The sequence below is a fragment of the Bubalus kerabau genome, chromosome 5, assembly GCF_029407905.1.
Source record: "Bubalus kerabau isolate K-KA32 ecotype Philippines breed swamp buffalo chromosome 5, PCC_UOA_SB_1v2, whole genome shotgun sequence".
In the NCBI taxonomy this organism is placed as follows: Eukaryota; Metazoa; Chordata; class Mammalia; order Artiodactyla; family Bovidae; genus Bubalus; species Bubalus kerabau.
The window spans coordinates 22,283,564-22,303,058 of NC_073628.1; the positions used below are offsets into that span (position 1 = coordinate 22,283,564).

General features: G+C 41.5%; 1 protein-coding gene across 3 annotated transcripts in view; it reads right to left on the reverse strand.

Annotated features, from left to right (window-relative positions):
• Positions 1–19,495, reverse strand: part of FAM118B (family with sequence similarity 118 member B) — a 49,291-nt gene that overhangs the window by 7,535 nt on the left and 22,261 nt on the right. For all 3 annotated transcript variants that reach the window (XM_055581223.1, XM_055581222.1, XM_055581221.1), the window contains 4 exons: positions 17,349–17,441; positions 12,833–13,085; positions 3,056–3,283; positions 262–390 (listed from right to left, as the gene is read on the reverse strand). In XM_055581223.1, coding sequence (XP_055437198.1) covers positions 262–390; positions 3,056–3,283; positions 12,833–13,085; positions 17,349–17,434 — 696 coding nt within the window. In that variant the 5' untranslated portion in view covers positions 17,435–17,441. The remainder of the gene's footprint in view (positions 1–261; positions 391–3,055; positions 3,284–12,832; positions 13,086–17,348; positions 17,442–19,495) is intronic.

Genomic DNA, 19,495 nt, shown 5'->3' on the forward strand with positions numbered 1-19,495 from the left:
TGTGAAGATGATGCCAGTAACAGTGCCAACTGCCGGCTGTCAATCAAGAACAAAGTAAAACCACAGGGCCTGACACCTGAAGAGATGTCTGACATTTCCCAAGATGGCACACACGTTCACAAGCTAAGAAGCACAGAAAAGAATGCTTGGCCTTCCAATTTTAACTGATGAAAAGAAACTGTTAGCCCTGGAAGCTCAGTGGTGTGTTCAGAAGGTTCCCAGGAAGGCTTTCCCAAGAGCAGCTAGGTCAGCACCACTTACCATAACTTCAGTATTCCTGAGCACATTCTGATAACCAGCTGGGTGAAGGACAATGCCACTCGGGTTGGTGTAGACCCCATGGATGTGTAAGACACTCAGCTTCCGCTTCTCCTGAGCCCACTCAAGGACCTGCACAACATAAGCACAGCTTAACCAGGTGGGCAGGGCTGAGCACCTGCTTCAAGGTCCCAGTGGGCAAGACAGTCTTTTGAGGACCAGGCTTCTGAAACAACTCTCCAGCTTCATATCACAGGGCAAGAATGTGGCCACTCAATGTGGCCTTTGTACTGCAGGCATGACTGTTAGGAATGATGGCAAGTCTGGTAATTTCTCTTGCAAAGAAACAATCAAAAATCAGAATATGTCATCGTCTGCAAAAACCACATGGGCTCTTTCCACTGGTGATACACATGACAGCCACGGGTGGCCCTTTCAGTATGGATCCCCAAGACGTCAAGCCTTGTAGTGACTCCCTGATCTAGTCCCCTTTCACATTTACTCCAGGCTTGGCCATATGGCTGGCTTTAGAAAACGGGGCATAAGCAAACAGGAGAAGAAACTTGGAAAACGTTGGCACAACGTGCCTTCTTTCTCTTTTGCTGCTTTTGGAACCCAGCTACCATGTGAAGAAGTCTGACGGCCCAGCCAACAGCCCGCACCAACAGACACACAAGCAAGGTTATCTCACACCACCCAGTGTGGCCACCAGAGGACCACAGTCATGTGGGTAGCCGGCAAAACCAGCGGAATGGCCCAGTGGAGCCCATTAGCCCAGCTCAGGTGGCAACTTCACATTATCATGCGCAAATAAAGTGTTGTTTTAAACCACCAAGTTTTCAGGGTGATTTCTTGTGCAGCAATTGATAAGCAGTAGAAGAATCACTTCAGTCACCTGTGAGCTACCTAAGAGGCCACCAAGGAAGAATGACCACTTAGATGCCAATGGTAAGGACCAACCGGGTCCCATGGTTTCCATTTTCCCAAGGACTTGAGACAGTATAAATTTGTTTTTATAACATTCTAGAGAAATAAGGTATGATTAGGGAAAAAAGAGGCACAGAGATTTAGAATCATAAGTATTACCTGGCTCTATTCTGACTACCAGTCAGTGGCTTTAACCCTTTAACTTCAATACTGCCCCTAATGTGGACTAACTACAAAAGCAAATCTTGAGACTCCGGGATGAAAATGAAAAGGAAAATTTCAAGTCTGCTAGATATCCTTAACTTTATTTTTTGGCTGCACCTCGCAGCATGTGGGATCTTAGTCCCCTTACCAGGGATTGAATCTGCGCTCTCTGTGATGAAAGCATGGTTTCTTAACCACTGGACCACCAGGGAAGTCCAGGAAATCCTTAACTTAAGAAAGACCCTTATGCGTCTGATGCTGGTCATGACCTTCAGATTTTACATCAGAAACAGGATGGAAGTTGTTTACTGCCATTTGTTTTTAAATTTAATTCAATCGTTTATTCATTCACAAAATATTTACTGACCACCTACTAGTATGTGCCAAGTACTTTCTTAGGCATCAGAGTAAGAAGGGCTGACATGGTCCCTGTCCAAATAGAGGTGCTTTCCTCTAGGGCAGACAACAACCCAAGATGAAAATGGAAAGTTACGACACGTACTCCAGTGAAAAACTGAATCCAAAAATAAGGGTGGGTCCCTTTTAAATTAGGGTGGTCAGAGAAGACCTCTCGGAGGAAGTGATTCACAAGTGGAGTCTTACAGGTGAAGAAGGAGCAGGACGTGCAAAGCATGGGGGCAGCAGGAGGAAAACACTCCAGCCAGACAAAACCAGTCTTCACAGCACCATTTCTCTGAATTGGATTTCCTTTTACAACCTGACTTCAAGGCCAGCAAAGCCACAAGACTGGTATCACAGCCACTGCTCTGGCCAGGGCAGTGCTATGACAATGAGTGCCAGTGGGGGAAATCATTGGTTTGTCCCAACTCTACTTAGATGGGCTCTAAGTGGGACACAAAGGCAGGTTCCCGGGAAAACAAAGTATACAAGTAAAATTACAAAAACTGCAGGGCAGGACAAATGAGACCCAGTGAAGATTTATAATCCTTTTTTTTTCTCTCTCCCCTTCAATCATTAAATCTCTGACATCTTTTTATGTCAATGAAAACATTTTCCCTTTCATGGCTTTAGTGTATTTCATCAATCAATTTAATGGTGTCATCTATAGACTCTCCTATTGGCGCTAGATTTCCAATCGCAAGCCCTAGCGACCATTGTAATACAAGCCTTCTCTCATTAGATGACAGAGGTGGACATCTATAATTTCATTACTATGAGAGATGACTTAGGTATAGTATGGGCTACATTTAATGTCTGCTGAGGTGTCCTTTAAATATTAACCTCATCCAGCTGTCACTTGGCCTGAAACTTGATTGTCAGACATCAGAAAGTAGTTTTTGTACGTTTCTAACAGATGCTATGAAGAATCTGTCCTAACAGAGAAACTAAATTAATATCACACCCACCTGATATTATCAAATGTTAACAATTTAGATCTTACAGTTCAACTGGCTTCCTATCATCCTGCTTTAAAATTGGGTGAAACTGTCCAAACTCACAGAACTGAACACTTTTAAGATCTATGCTTTTTACTGTACACTGATTTAATCTGAAAAAGCAACAATCCAACCAGGGATAAGAGTCTCCCTCTCTACCTTTCCATGAATAGAGTGCTATACAACATCCCAACTAGAAAACAGTTATTTCTGATGAGGATTCAATCTGCTGGCCGGAAGAAGAGACAAGCTAACCCTTTCCTGTTTACCTTCTTCTCATCAGTAAGGTCAAGGGATTCCAGCTGTTTGCCCTGATCTGCCGCATACAGTTCCAGGAGATTGTCAAAGTTTGTAGTTAATACCAGGGCTCCGTTTTCCATCAGGTGGAGAACTGACTGAAGTAGCTGCTTTCCAGAATCTTCCATCTTTGACTCCAAGTCATCAAATACTTCGTATAAACAGTCCTTGAAAAATGTGGATCGGACATTACTAGTACGCTGGGGAGGGACATAAAAGGGAAAAGTTAGTTCTCGGCATTTTGGTAGGTCATTTGTTTTGCACTCACAGGTAAAATACTTGTCTCCCTTACGGGTGGACCAGGTAGGTGCCAAGTGCCAACACAACACTCAGTCCGTATCAAGTGACCCAGACTATTACATCATATGCAAAGCAGCATACACTCTGTAAATAGGCATATTTATGAATGAAGATGGTGGGCACGGCTAGGAGAGGTTGACTATTAACAGGAAAAGCTGAGGTAGAAAACAAAGCACCAACCACCCTTTAAACAGGCCTCAGGTCAGAAGACAACACTTTCTGTAAACTTCCTTTTTCGGGGAATAACCACCAGATAGCTCTCAAGGTGGTCTAACATGTCTTTTTCTAATCCCAGGTGCTTTTTACAGATGCTGATAGATAAAGAACAAGTGGTTTAGCTTCTCCGTGCCTGTTTTTCCCTAGTATAATCCAGCAACTTGTTTACAAGTCTTCCAGGAAGAATATTTATTATATGATAAAAGGTTTCCAAAAACCTGCATTTTGCAACTGGTAAAAATACCAAACACTAATCAGTTCTCAACAGACTCCCTATTTCTTAACATATGTTCATTTAAATAACTGCTTTCCCAGCTTTGTTTTGAATACATGTAAAATCTCTGAGGGCTAGTGAGGAAACAGAATATCAATCTCAAGTGAGAAGTTGGCTTTCTAATTTAAAAGACCAAGCAATCCCTGGGACCAAAGGAATCTGAAACAGGGAAGTAGCTATGTAATGTGCTATAATAAATATCCGATCCGTATCTTATTCCTGCCACACCATCCCTTAGACAATATCTAAGCAGAGAATCACTTCTTAAAGGTCCCATTAATCCCTGTTCAAACTCCAAGTAACTGCAGCTAGCTGCTAGATAGAAGACAGCAATAATCTTTCTATTAATCCTCAAAGCAGCCCTCTTACCTTCCTATACAGGTTTCACCTGTATACCACCCTAATAGCACTGTGCTCCAATAAAGATCTGGTTCCATGGAACCAGGTAAACAGATTCATAAAACATACTTCAATTTGCCAAATGTACCTCCTGTTTTTCAAAGTGTTTTATAAAAATAACCGATTTTTTCATTATATCTGCCAAATAAAGGGTAAATTACCTTCGCAGGAGAAACGTGAGAGCACAGAAGTGCAGCCTGCCTCTGCAGGTGCTGACCCAGCCAGGAGTCATCCGGTCCTGCTGGTCGCTGTTCTGTGCTGCAGCTACCCTGGCCCTGTTGTCTGCGGCTCAGCCTCCTTTCCAGGGCTAACTGGATGGCAGAGCCCACAATTTATGTGGCTAAGGACGTGCATCACATTTGTCAACTTTTGCTCATACTCTTTACGTGTCACGTTTTTTAACTTTTGCTCATTTGCTTATATCATGGCATAAATTATTATATCACATATTAGCAGCCCATGAACAACCAACTGGGGACTCTAATACTTAATCCGAATTAGTGACCTGATCAGAAATAAACTCTAGTTGCTGAATTTTACTACGTATAAGGGAAAGTGAAAGCATGAGTCGCTCAGTCATGTCTGACTCTGCGACCCCATAGTCTGTAGCCTGACAGGCTCCTCTGTCCATGGAATTCTCCAGGCAAGAATACTGGAGCGTGTAGCCATTCCCTTCTCCCGGGGGTTGAATGTGGATCTCTTGCATTGCAGGCAGATTCTTTACCGCCTGAACCACCAGGGAGGTCCCAAGGCAACTACTAATGAATGTCATGCACTTTTCTCAATTTGTTATCAAAAATACAATGCCCCTTTAATGTCTATCAAAATTACAATCCATTTATCCTACAATCTTGCAATCTCATTTCTGGGAATATATCCCACAGATGTAATTACAAACAAATAAAATGACTTATGAACATTGTCACTGCTCTGTTATCTGTGACAGTAATAGACTGGAAACAAGCCAAGTAGCCACATACAGGAAACTGGTATGGAAAGACCAGGATATACTATTAGGTAGAACAAGTGCAGATCAGTATGTCTAGAGTGCTACCTGCTGACATGCGGGTGGAAGCAGTGAGGGAAGAATAAATAGAATCCTATTCGCTTGTTTTCACAGAAAGAGACACTGGAACGATACTCAAGACAGTGGTGACCCATAGAAGGCAAGTCTGGGGAAAGGAGGTGGACAAAGCTGTGGATGCGAGTGAGATGCCGTAACAGCTGTTAAATCTTTTTCGTCATTTTGATTTCTGCAATGTGTGTAAACAGTACCCATTCAGAAAACCAAATTATGTTTAAAATTAAACAATACAGTGACTTTAAGAACTGCCTTGCTGTCTCTTATGCCTTCATTTTGTACTCTGATGCGTACACAAACACACACAGTTAAACAAGGTAATCCAGCACCAATTTAATCATTATACACACAGACAGAAACACCTGGGTATACAATCAGGTAAGCATGGGTGTGGGTATACTTCTTTGCTTCTCAGAAAAGAAATACAAAACGTTAAAGCCTGGAAAGAAAATTCATGAGTCACGTATTTTAGCTGACTATCTTTGGGTCCTACTTCTTTTGGTTATTATATTTTGCATCTCAACACAAAGAGGAAGGAAACCAGCTACTGGAGCAGCATCAATTCCCTCAGACTTGGAGTGAATTGCTTCTCTCTTCAAACAGGTGACCCCAGAACTCAATTTCCCAACAGTGGCCTCTCTAAGTAAAGACAAAGGAATGAAAACAAATAAGGAGGTTCCGTGGTCAAAAGGAGATGCTGAACTCCCACACACATTTATGGACATTTTCTCACTCATTTGAAACAGTGGACCGCGTCCAAGGTTGCTTCATTTCCTCCCACCCTGTAACTCTCATCCTTCCAATCCCAGACATAATAAAAAACAACACAAAAAGGTTATTAACATTTACTGTGCCTTATACTACATACCCGGAGAAGGCAATGGCACCCCACTCCAGTACTCTTGCCTGGAAAATCCCATGGACGGAAGAGCCTGGTAGCTGCAGTCTCTGGGGTTGCTCCGAGTCGGACACAACTGAGCAACTTCACTTTCACTTTTCACTTTCATGCACTGGAGAAGGAAATGGCAACCCACTCCAGTGTTCTTGTCTGGAGAATCCCAGGGACGGGGGAGCCTGGTGGGCTGCCGTCTCAGGGGTCGCACAGAGTCGGACACGACTGAAGCGACTTAGCAGCAGCAGCAGCAGCAGCATACTATGTACCAGACACTTCACATACAGAAAATGTTCTTACTTATTTTTCAAGTGGGATAAGTAACATCGTTCCAGTTTTACAGGAGCAAAAATAGATTCTGAGATGTTAAACGATGTGCCCAGGGTCCCGGTGCCTTTAAATGACAGTCTTTCTGCTCCTGAAATCCAAGGTCTTTGCAATGTCATTTCCCTACTGTAAGAAACTGGCTCAGTGGATGGGCCTTTTTGCCGTGTCATATTACTATTGTTTGTTAAGATTCTTAAAAAAAACAAACAAACAAAACTCCAAAATCCAAAAAAGGACATTTTCAAAGACACACAAAAGTTAAAAAAAAAAAAAGAATGTATAATACACCTCCCCCGTAACCATCATCTGATTTCAACAATCATCACCAATGGCCAATCCTGCTCAACCTAAACTCCCCTCACCATAACCCTAGCCCCCTTCACTGAAATTTTTCCGAGCATCATATCATCCAGATACTTCAACAGTTTCCTAAAAGATAAAGACTCCTGCTGACATATAAAAACATCTGCAATACCACTATCACAACTTAAAAAATGCAATAATACCAATTCCTTAGTAGCAAGTATTCAGTGTTCATATTTCCCCAAATGAGTGTGTGTGTGTTTCTTACATATCTCCTATTGGATTGGTTTTCAAGATGCAGCCCATGGATACTGTGGATCCCTAAGATTCCTTAAGAGGTCTGCAAAGTCAAAATTATTTTCATAACAATATGAAAGCAATGCTTGTGGTTTAGAAGCATGTTGATATGTGCACTGATGGTACAAAAGCCGCGGGCCTCCCCTGTGGCTCAGCTGGTAAAGAATCCACCCGGAATGCAGGAGATCTGGGTTCGATTCCTGGGCTGGGAAGATCCCCTGGATAAGGGAAATAGCCACTCCAGTATTCTGGCCTGGAGAATTCCATGGACTGTATAGTCCATGGGGTCACAAAGAGTCAGACACGACTGAGTGACTTTCACTTTCACAAAAGCAATGAAAGGAAGACCTGCTGGTGTCTTGGTATGACTCGGGACTCAGGGAACCCAGCTTGCCAGTCATCACAGTGTCCTTCACCACCAAAGACTACGGTAGAGAAGAATGCCAGTTTCACTCGAGAACATCCTTAATAAAGCAGTGAACATTATCAGTTGTATTAAACGCGGACCCTTGAGTACACGTCCTCCTAATACTCTGTGTAAAGAACAGGAAGTACACAAGAAGCACTTCTGCAGACTGAAGTCTGATGTGGGTCTTGAGGCAAAACATCGGTGACTATTTTGAGTTTTAAGCTGAACTAGGTGAACTAGATTTTGTCATCAAATCTCATTTTTACTTAAAAGAATGACTGGCAGACAAACCATGATAATTCAGATTTGAGTATTCTGGCCATTTTTGCAAAAATAAATGAAGTGAGCCTGTCATTTCAAGGAGAAACAACCCAATGATTGCTGCCATTGCTGCCAAAGATAAAAGCTGAGCTTTCCAGCAAGAATCAGGTTTCTAGAAAATGTTTACCTGCCACCATGAGCATGACAGCTTCCAAATACCTTTGTGATAGGACTGGCAGTGATTTTAAAGGATGCATTTTTTTTTTTTGTATGTTATAATGAAATGGGTCAAATTCTAGAATAAGAAGATTCTTCTAAATGCAAGATGGATCATGGAGCTTAACACATCAGAGTAAGGGAAGTTCAGATTCTATATCGCCACTGACATGGCTATAATCTGACTTTCAGATTCCTTATGGCTATTAATCTCCAGGAAGCCATCACTTACAAAATTTTGGTGTAGTATCAACAATGAATATCTACAGTTATCCAAAAAAAGTATTAAAATACTTTCCTCTTTTCCAAGTGTGTACCTGTGAGACCTCACTTTTTTCGCACAGTTACACCAAAACCCCACAAACACACGGAACTGACTCCATTAAGCAGATGTGAGGGTCTGTTTTCTATTAGGCCAAACACTGAAGAGATTTGCAAAATGTGAAACAATACCACTCTTCTCACTAATTTATTATTCTTTTTCACTAATTTATTTTTGTTTTGAAAAATATAGTTGTGTTTCATAAACATGTTATTTATGTTAGCATATAACAGGTTTATTATTATTTTTAAGAGAATTTAGTATTTTTTCAATTTCTCAGTTTTAATTTCTAATAGTGAATAGAGACATATATATTATAATTTATATATAATATAAAAGAGATATAACCCAGAGAAACAAAAGCTGTTTGAGATTCTCAGTAACTTTTAGGAGTATAACAGGGTCTTGAGACCCAAAAGTTTGATAATTGCTGTTCTGCTGGAACTGACAATTACACTTTGAGGTGAGTAATAAATCTCCATCCAGAGATAATCAGTGAGTCCAGTCTGTTGCTTGGTTAGTATATACTGACACTGACTTTAAGTTCTCTCATTACTTTCAATGGTAACCAACCCAACTAACAAGGTCATGCTTTCTACTCTCCGGAGACCATTCCAACAGACAAGTGGCATGGCAGACAAGTCCATGCCTCCGAGTCTTCCTGGACTAATACGTAATACAGCATTCTTTGTCCTCATGAGCTCTTTCTTTTCCCCCTAGAAAGACAACACTTTTATTGTTACCTATTTAATTTTTATTGGGAGCACAGTTGCTTTACAATGTTGTGTTAGTTTCCACTGTATAGTAAAGCCAATCAGTTAAATGTACACACATATCCCCTCTTTTGGGGGGATTTCCTTCCCATTTAGGGCTTTCCAGGTGGCCCAGACAGTCAAGAATCTGCCTGCGATGCAAGAGACCCAGGTTCCATCTCTGGGTTGGGACAATCCTCTGGAGAAGGAAATGGCAACCCACTCCAGTACTCTTGCCTGGGGAATCCCACGGACAGAGGAGCCTGGCAGGCCACAGTCTGTGGGGTCGCAAAGAGTTGGGCACGACTGAGCGACTAACCCTTCACTTCACTTAGGTCACCACAGAGCACTGAGTAGGGTTCTCTCAGCTACACAGTAGGTTCTCACTGACAACATTTTTACTGACTGGCTGACATACTTCTTTAATACTTTTCCCTTATATTTTGGGGCGATATAATTTTTCATTACTGTTTTATACAAGTTCGTACTTTTTTGAGCATTAAAAAATTATGTATGCTTTCTTCTCTCTCAAGTGCACTTGTCAGGTATTAACACAGTCACTCTCACTTTCATTGACTAGTGTTCAAATCATAATTTTCTCATCCTTTTGCTGTCTCTATGGAGATACAGTGCACATAACATACAACTCACTTATCTGAGGTGCACAGCTGAGTGCATCTGCAGGTCCACAGACACATGCAGCTGTCAACACAGTCTTGTTTTATTTTTTTTGGCCACATATCATGGGGCTTGTGGGATTCTCAGTTCCCCAATCAGGGACTGAACCCAGCTGCAGCAGTGAAAGCCCGAAATCCTAATCACCAGGCCACCAGGAAACTCCCGACCACAGTCAGTTTTAGAAAATCTTCACCATGTCAAGAAGAAAGCCTGTACCCTGGAACTCTCGCCTCCTGCCCACCAACCCCTGCTACTGCTAAACCACCAGTCCTAAACCACTACTAAGCTGCTTTCTGCTCCTACAGATTTCCCTAGTCTGGACACTTGATATGACTGGAATCTTCTAATACGTGGTCTTCTGTGACTGCCTTCCACTCAGCATAATATTTTAAAGGTTCATTCAAACTGCACCATGTATCGGTAATTTGATTCCTTTTTACCAGCAAGTAATATTCCACTGCGTGAATGTCACCTTTTGTCCATAATGAACAATGCTATAAACATTTGTTTATAAGTTTTTTGTATGGGCAGATGCTTTCATCTCTCTTGGTGTGTAGATATGTGTGTGTATGCAAATGCAACCACTGGCTCACAGGACAACTCTGTATTTATTTGAGAAATGGCCAGTTTCCCACGTTGTCTGTACAGTTTCACAATCCCAGCAATGAGGGTTCCAGTTTCTCCACAGCCTTGCCAACACTTACTATCTGACTCTGATTCCAGCTATCCCAGGCATGAAGAGGTATCCGACACGGTATTTTTTTGGCTGCACTGGGTCTCCACTGAGGCGCACGGGGGCTTCTCTAGTTGGGGTGCAAGGGCTTAGCCGCCCCAAGGCACGTGGGATCTTAGTACCCTGACCAGGGATTGAACCCACGTCTCCTGCATTGGAAGGTGGATTCTTAACCACTAGACCATATCACGGAAGCCCCTGACATGGTTTTTGATCTGTGTTTTTCCAATGACTAATGATGTCAAGCATCTTTTCATGTACTTATTGGCTATTTGTATATCTTCCTTGAAGAAATGTCTATTCAAATCCTCTGCCATTTAAAAACTGATTTTAAATGCCAGAGAGGGTGTGGAGAAAAGAGAGCCTTCCTACACTATTGGTAGAAATTTAAATTGGTACAGCCACTATGGAAAACAGTATGGAGGTTCCTTAAATAGAGTTACCATGTGATCCAGCAATCCTACTCCCTGGTATATATCTGGAGAAAACTCTAATTCAAAAAATTACACACACATCTACATTCACAGTGGCACAATTTACAACAGCCAAGACATGGAAGCCACCTAAACATCCACTGACAGATGAATGGGTAAAGCAGATACAGTACATACACACAATAGAACACTACCCAGCCATGAAAAAGAATGAAATAATGTCATTTGCAGCGACATGCATGTAGAAATTATCATACTAAGTCAGTCAGACTTACTTAGACAAATATCATACGATAAAGACAAATATCATATAGGAGAAAGACAAATATATGATAACACAGATGCAATCTAAAAAATTATACAAATGAATTTATTTATAGAACAGAAACAGACTCACAGACATAGAAAACAAACTTACTGTTCTGGGAGTTTGGCATTACCAGGTCCAAGTTACTACACATAAGACAGATAAACAAGGCCCTACTGCATAGTAGACGGAGCTATATTCAATATTCTTAAAATAAACTATAACAGAAAAGAATATGAAAAAGAATATATGTACAACTGAATCATTTTGTTATACACCAGAAACTGTATAGAACACTGTAAATAAACTGTATTTAAAACAATTTTTTTAAAAAACTGGATTATTTGCATTGTTAAGTTCTCTATATATTCTGATACCACACTGTCACCAGACACATGAATTGTTTACATCGTCTCCCATTCTGGGGGCTGTCTTCTCACTTTCCGGATAATGTTTGGTGAGCCTAATAGCTTTCATAACTTTGACAAAGTGCAGTTTAACCTAATTTTTCTTTTGTTTCTTAGGCTTTTGGTGTCACAATTAAAAAACTACTGCCAGATCCAAGGTCATGAAGCTTTAAAACTATGCTTTCTTCTAAAAGTTTTAGCTCTTAACATTTAGGTCTTTAATCCACTGAGTTAATTTTTGTATATGGTATGAGGTAGAGGTATCAGGAACTCTTAAAAGTCTATTAATTTTTTATACTGTTCTAGGTTAGTAACATTTTATCCCAATTAAGGACAATGAAATGAAAAGAGGAAGTAACAGGCCCTAAGTTTCTGAATGAGTCAGGAACTAGGAAGGAATTACTTTTAAACGCCTTTCAGGCTAACACCTGATAACACTTCTTTTCTACAGGCCCTAGGGCGTAGGAGTAAAAAGCAATGGTGATGACTGACTTTTAAAGGAGTTAAGAGTTCTATTTTTTTCCAAGGTGCACTTAATCTACTAAGCTTTAAAACATGCTTTGGCTACTCTATTATATCCAAATATATCTTAACTGAATCCTGATTCTTAAACATTTTTAAAACAAAGCAAGACAAGAAGGCCCTTATATCATTCAGGAACTGATTTCCAGCTCAATTTGACAAAACATGACTCTCTCTCTCTATATATATATATATAAATGAATGAATGACTGCCTTTAAAAGAAACATTAAAAACTGGCACGGCTTCATCCACAAAATAAGAACTAACTTTAATCTTTCTGAGGTTCTCTAAAAGACACGGATGCCAGGGAACACAGCTTTTATAGTAGTGAGTATACTACTACTATAGAAAAAGTAAATTTAAAACAGCAATAATGGGACACTGGCCTCACTTTGTATATATAAAAGGTTCAACAACAACATTATCATCATTGCCACTCCCATCCCCACACTGAAATGGGGTCAAGGTAACTACCCTAATCAGGTCCGTGGACAGACATTTTGGAGACGAGCTAAATGTTATACAAATCTACAAACCAGAAATGAACATCCTTATTGCATTTAGCATGCGTGTCCTGTTTTAGGGAAGATCAAATACCAAGGCATACAGAGTACTCACGGGAGATAGTTTCTGGATGAGGTCATGGGCAACATGGACGAGGTTCTTGTCTTCATGGAGACACTTCTGAAATTTTTTGCTCTCCTCATCTTCTAGAAGATCAAACTCTATGGCCGCATCCAGTAAGGCCTGAATCAGCCCCTTCCAGGATTTCAGGGCTGGGACCTGGGGTGCAACCGCAGCACTGATGCCTGTTCCAATCACCAGCACGAGCTCCCGAGGCTTCTTAGTTTTCAGGCTTGGGAGCAGCTTCCTGAAAGGGTCAAACAAATGAGACGCCTGGGAACACCCAGCAGACACGAGGCGCAGAGCAAGGCTATCTTAAGCCACCGTTTCAGCTCCACTCTTGCAGCCGCAAAGGTGACAAGCACGGGTCTAACGCCTTTACAAAGCAGAGTGAGCAAAAAGACCAGAGTACCATGCCAGCGTTTGCTGAAAACCAGAGTAAAAATCCTACTGTGGGAATCCTAGAGAGCCTGATGAGACCAATCTTCTCTTTCGTAATCCTCACAATCTAAGAAAACCCACTAACATTAGGAAAAGGTCTGATTATCACAGCTCAGCTGAGTTCTGATAACTAAACTATATTTTAAATCAACATACATTTCAAAAAGACATGTTTGATTTGGACTCCAGAGAGAAAAGAACTCTCTCCAACATGAAATTCCTACCGTTGAGAAATGTAAAACAGGAGACAAAAGAAAAGCCAATACAAACCTAAGCCCCAAATTTGAAAACATTAAGATGAAAATGGGCATGACTAAAGTGAAGCACGAGATAGTCAAATATGGGAACAAATTTGCCTTTGGTTTTGTTCTAGACATCCTCAGGCAAAAAATGAAATAGTAGCCAACAGAATTCTGAAAACACAAGAGCCTTACAGACCTAAATAAAGAAATAACTATTCAACGGACGTGACGCGAGGTGGAAAACATTCCTTTCTTCCCGTGATAAGCACTGCGTTCAATCCTGACTTCTGTGTGAGACAGCAAGGGTGCGAGTTTTTGTGTTTTGTTTCTCCACGCCTTCATCCTGAAACTGTATTATTAATAAAACCTGTTTGAAATACATTTATGCACTTTAGTTTTTGCTGAAGGCATGTGTTTTCTTAGGAAACTGCCCTTCTCAGCCTTTTGTCCAAATAATGAAATGAACAGAAAGAGGATCTGTATGCTGGCATTAACGCAAGAAAGGAGCAGGGCTTTTAGCCTTGAGAAACCTGGTTTTGAAACCTGGTTTTCTACCTCTAGAACTGCCTTCCCTACTCCCAACTTGATGAAAAACTCATCCAGCACCACACACAGTGCAGTCCTTGACTGCAAAAGCTTTGTCTGTTGGGGAAGACAGATAATGGAGGCTAGAAGCAAACAATGAAAAGTGCGCTTCGGTTCAAGGGGATCAAGGAAGTGAAGCAGACACAAACATATACTTAAGAAAATTTCTAGAAGGATTTACAAGAACTGTACAGAGTAGTTAACTCTGGGGATTGGGAAGAACAGGACTTTTGCTTGGAACTTGAATGTGCTGTACTATTTGAATTCTTTACCTCAGACATTACAGATTTGAGGTATGATTTTTCCATATTTAAGATTTCCGGTTACAAAGGGAAAATGTAACAGTTGTTTCATTTTCAGCTCTTCCTAAAACACTAAATAACAGTAATTTTTAAAGAAGGCATACATTCATAAAAAGTCAAATAGGAGAAGATAACGGAAACAGGAAAAGTAGACAAACTAGGTCCACAGAGCTTAGGAGCTGCCAAGAGCCGAGCCCTGGGTAGAAGCTTGGGGATTAGAAGCCTGGGGTGCTCAGGTAGAGCATCAGAAGGCAGAGGGCCACTGCACTGCAAGGCTGTGTCAGATGCGGTCAGAACACTAGGAAGGGACGCCTATCTTCTAGGGAGGTTTGACCAGAGGCTTCTGTATCTGAGAACATACAGCCCAGCTTGACGAGGTGCCTGTGTAAATTCTGTATAAGAAATATGAGACTTTCCCTTGCCCTCCCCTCCTAAAAGAAGACTCCCAGGCGTGGGCAGTCAACCTCAGACCTGTACCCCAACCCCACTGGGTCAGGAGACAGGAGGAGTCCCCTTTGGGGAAAAATGACCCACATGAGAGAAAAGACCCACAGAGGCCTGCCAGTGACCAAGCCCCTCACCACAGAGTCTCCAATTGGCTTTTTAGTGTTTTCTCTTAAACAGGAGCAGAAAAATAAGGGTCGCCTTACCCTGAACAAACTCCCAGCGTGTGAGTTACATCCAAACAAGCCAGCAGATAGAGAGGAACTTGGGGAAAACAAGGGAAAACACAGGAAAGAGAAGAAAAACTGAAAAGGAAACGGACATTCTCACAAAGGTTTTTTTAAAAAATGGCATCTGTGAAACAGAACAGGATGCTATAAAAAAGAAAAAAAAAAACTGGGCAAACAAAAAGGTTTCTTAGAAATTAAAACTATAACAGAAATCAAAATTCATAAGGTGGGAGATACAACTGAGAAAATCTTTGAGAAAGCAGACTGATGAAAACAAAAGTGACAGAAAACTATAAGAAAATTAGAGCCTTATCCAGAAGGTCCAGCATCTAAATACCCAGAGTTCTATCAAGACAGAAAACAGAAAAGAACTGCAAAGGAAATTATCAAGTAAGTAACACAGGAAAACATCTCCAATGTGAAATCACCAGCAGTCTGCTTAATAGAGCTACCTGATACCCAGACTCACATGAAGATACAGTGCTGTGAAATTTCAGACTACTGAGAAAAAAAACAACCATCCTTATGAGCATCTAATGAGAAAAGAAAAAGAGGTCTTATGTTACAAAGGACTGGGAATTAGATCAGAGTGGCTATTTTGGCAGGAACACTTAGATGTTAGCAGAGGATGGACAACGATCTCACAACTCTAAGGAAAATGATTTTGTACCTCAAGTTTTCTTCTCAGCCAGATAATCAAATCAATGTGAAGAGTACAGTTAGACATTGTCAAATGTCTCCCCAAACTTTTTCCCTCTGAAGTCTTACTAAAGAAGCTGATGAGACATCTTTCAGCAAAATGAAGGCGTACACTGAAAAAGGACAATCCAGGAAACAGAGGATTCAACACAGGAGAGATGTGAAAGGAATGCTCAGGGCGACGGGAAAGGAAATGGCAGAGAGCTGCAAGGCGGCAGGCCGGGAACCAACTGCCAGAGGGAAGAGTCCACAGAACCATGTTAAGCCAGCACGTCCCTGGCGTGGACCAGCGGATTAGGAGGTCTACTCTCTGTCACAGTCCGAGTTTCAATTAACAGGCTCAAAGAAAACAAAGCAAGCCAAAAAAAATGGACACTCTTAACAAACAGGAGGAGAAAAACGGACAAGAAAAGTAATCATCACATATTAGGCTCAGCTATGAACACTATTTATACAGTCATACGACGTAAGTATCAAACCGAAAACTGTGACACAAAACATGCGAGGAGGTTGTGGGGAGAGGCTTTGGCGTATGTGTGTGTTGTGGGGAGAGGCTTTGGCGTATGTGTGTGTTGTGGGGAGAGGCTTTGGCGTATGTGTGTGTTGTGGGGAGAGGCTTTGGCGTATGTGTGTGTTGTGGGGAGAGGCTTTGGCGTATGTGTGTGTTGTGGGGAGAGGCTTTGGCGTATGTGTGTGTTGTGGGGAGAGGCTTTGGCGTATGTGTGTGTTGTGGGGAGAGGCTTTGGCGTATGTGTGTGTTGTGGGGAGAGGCTTTGGCGTATGTGTGTGTTGTGGGGAGAGGCTTTGGCGTATGTGTGTGTTGTGGGGAGAGGCTTTGGCGTATGTGTGTGTTGTGGGGAGAGGCTTTGGCGTATGTGTGTGCTGTGGGGAGAGGCTTTGGCGTATGTGTGTGCTGTGGGGAGAGGCTTTGGTGTATGTGTGTGTTGTGGGGAGAGGCTTTGGTGTATGTGTGTGTTGTGGGGAGAGGCTTTGGTGGGGGGGTGTTGTGGGGAGAGGCTTTGGGTGTGTGTGTGTGTGTGTGTGTGTGTGTGTGTGTGTTGGGAGCTATGAGGGGAAGATTCATGACAGCAAACCTAATCCTTATGGCTGTGTGTGTGTGTGGTGGGGGGGGGTGTGTGTTGGGAGCTATGAGGGGAGGATTCATGATAGCAAACCTAATACTTATTTTCCATAATTTAAAATAGGTAAAACCAAAAATTAAAAAAAAAAAACAGCAGTAAACACAAGAGTACTAAAAATCTGGATGCAAACATCAGAAGAAACAGACAAAGTTGAAAGTGAATTAGCTCCAAGGAGGGCTGAGGCACTACAACCCTTGAAGAACTGACTTAAAATCACATACATTTCTGACCTTGATAAAAATAAAAATTAAATGCAAAATAAAAACAGTCTGACTTTTATATGAAGGCCAGTGTTTTCTTTTTTCTTTTTGAAGGCCAGTATTAATTAGTGACGCCAACTGGGATGCAGGGCAAGTTTATCATTTTTCATCAGCTCCCACTACTGGTGGTTTGCTCTGCTCCTCAGACTTCTTTCGCTTGTTTACCTGGGCTTCTTGGTGGGGGGTGCGCCATCACTGAAGAATCCCAAAATCTTGTCTATATCCGAGGCCTGGCTCCCTGTGGAAGCCATCCAGTTTCTAAAACAGATTAAACACCATGGACCACAATTAGATGTGTAAAGTACATTATTCAAAAGAGCACATGCATTAAATAGTTTTTAATAAGCTATACATCCTGAAAGCGATTTAGAGGTATAACTGGCTTAACAGAAACTCATTAATCAATGAGTGTCCCAAACGTATGCAATTAAATTCATCCAAAAGAAAGTGACCTTGAAATTAGGGTTTTGAAGCTCTATACTGTTATCTGACATACATAGCTAAATATATGTTCTGAAGGCTCCCCCACACTCCCCGACCCTGCTTCAAAAACAAACAGAACAGAAGCAAACCATCATCAACTCATGTCAATCGGCCACCACTTTGTGGAGCCTAAGAAATACCTGAGACAGGTCTGGGGAAGGCTTATGGGAAAACCCATGGGTGATTGTGCTACACATCCCCATATTATTAATATCCTTTACTATCACCTAAAGAAATCACTGGATCAAGAATAGGATAATCAATACTAATTTGCTGACTGCTGGACATTCCTTGTCTCTGAACAACTGGTTCCTCATGCCGGGGAAGCATGACTCTCAAGCTAAGCATATGCTTACTCTCTTTCCTTAACAATGGTTCTAAAAACATCTGTAATCTGGACAAAGTACACTCACATAAAAAATTGAGCAAGATGACTTGAGAAAGATGAAAGTAAAATATAGAGGGAAGTAATTTAATGTTTAGTAAATCAAGTCCAATGATTAATTCAGCTACTAAATCAGAGTTTTAACAAACTCTATAATAATGCTTACCACGTGCCAAACACGATTTACAAACATGAACTCATGTTATCCCCATTATCTTATGAAGTACTATTATCGCCCCATTTTAGTGATGGGAAAACTGAGGCACAGGAAGCTCAACATGTGCGTGTTCAGTCACTAAGCTGTGTCTGACTCTCGGTACCATAATTCAAACCAAGGCGGTCTGCCTCCCAGGTCTGCGCTCTTAACTGCGCTATTATAACCTAAAAACATTGTCCAAGTATTATCTTCTCATCTCCCCCCCACCCCATTTTTAATATGCAGTTCAAAACCATCAAAGAAGGGAGCTCCCACATTCTAGAAATCTAAAAACTAAATCCCACGTTCAGATTTAGTTGAAGTAATTGTGATGCTGAATGCTATGGCACCCCACTCCAGCACTCTTGCCTAGAAAATCCCATGGATGGAGGAGCCTGGTAGGCTGCAGTCCATGGGGTCGCTAAGAGTCAGACACGACTGAGTGACTTCACTTTCGCTCTTCACTTTCATGCACTGGAGAAGGAAATGGCAACCCACTCCAGTGTTCTTGCCTGGAGAATCCCAGGGACGGGGGAGCCTGGTGGGCTGCCGTCTATGGGGTCGCACAGAGTCGGACAAGACTGAAGTGACTTAGCAGCAGCAGAGCTGCTGCATGACTAGGTGCTCTGCTGATACAGTTACAGCAGTCAGTTAAATTTAGGAGCTGAAGGAAATCATTTTTATCTGGTGATAAGCATTACATGTTACAAACCTCCCAGCAGTACCAACTAACCAGAACCCCAGATCAGTCCCATCATTTTCCCCTGGAAAATGTACTTGTTTTGCTGGATTCTCTTCTGACAGATGGTCAATTCTTGGTGTTGACACCTGAATACTAAGCTTTTCCATTTTTTTTCTTTACAGAGTCAACTATTCCAAAGGTCCATTCCAACTACATAATTTATGAGAATTAAATATGGCCAACAGCTCTTGACAAGTTGTTACTGGAATGTTCTGGGTCCTTTTACTTAGGACTAAATGCAAAGTAATTCAATATGCCCATATTATATTTGATCACATACTCATTCTGTCTTCTAACATTTTTTCTTCAGTCTGAAAGATGTCTCATATGATACAATATTACATGTACATCCCAGTGACATCTAAGCATAAGCCATATCTTACTCCTTCTAGAGTGCAATTTCAGAAAAAATAACTCTAGTTTAGCATTTACCCTAAACAATGTGCAGCTACTGCTAAAGAACTTCTGATTGTGAAAATCTTGCACAGAATTCCTAACAAGCATCA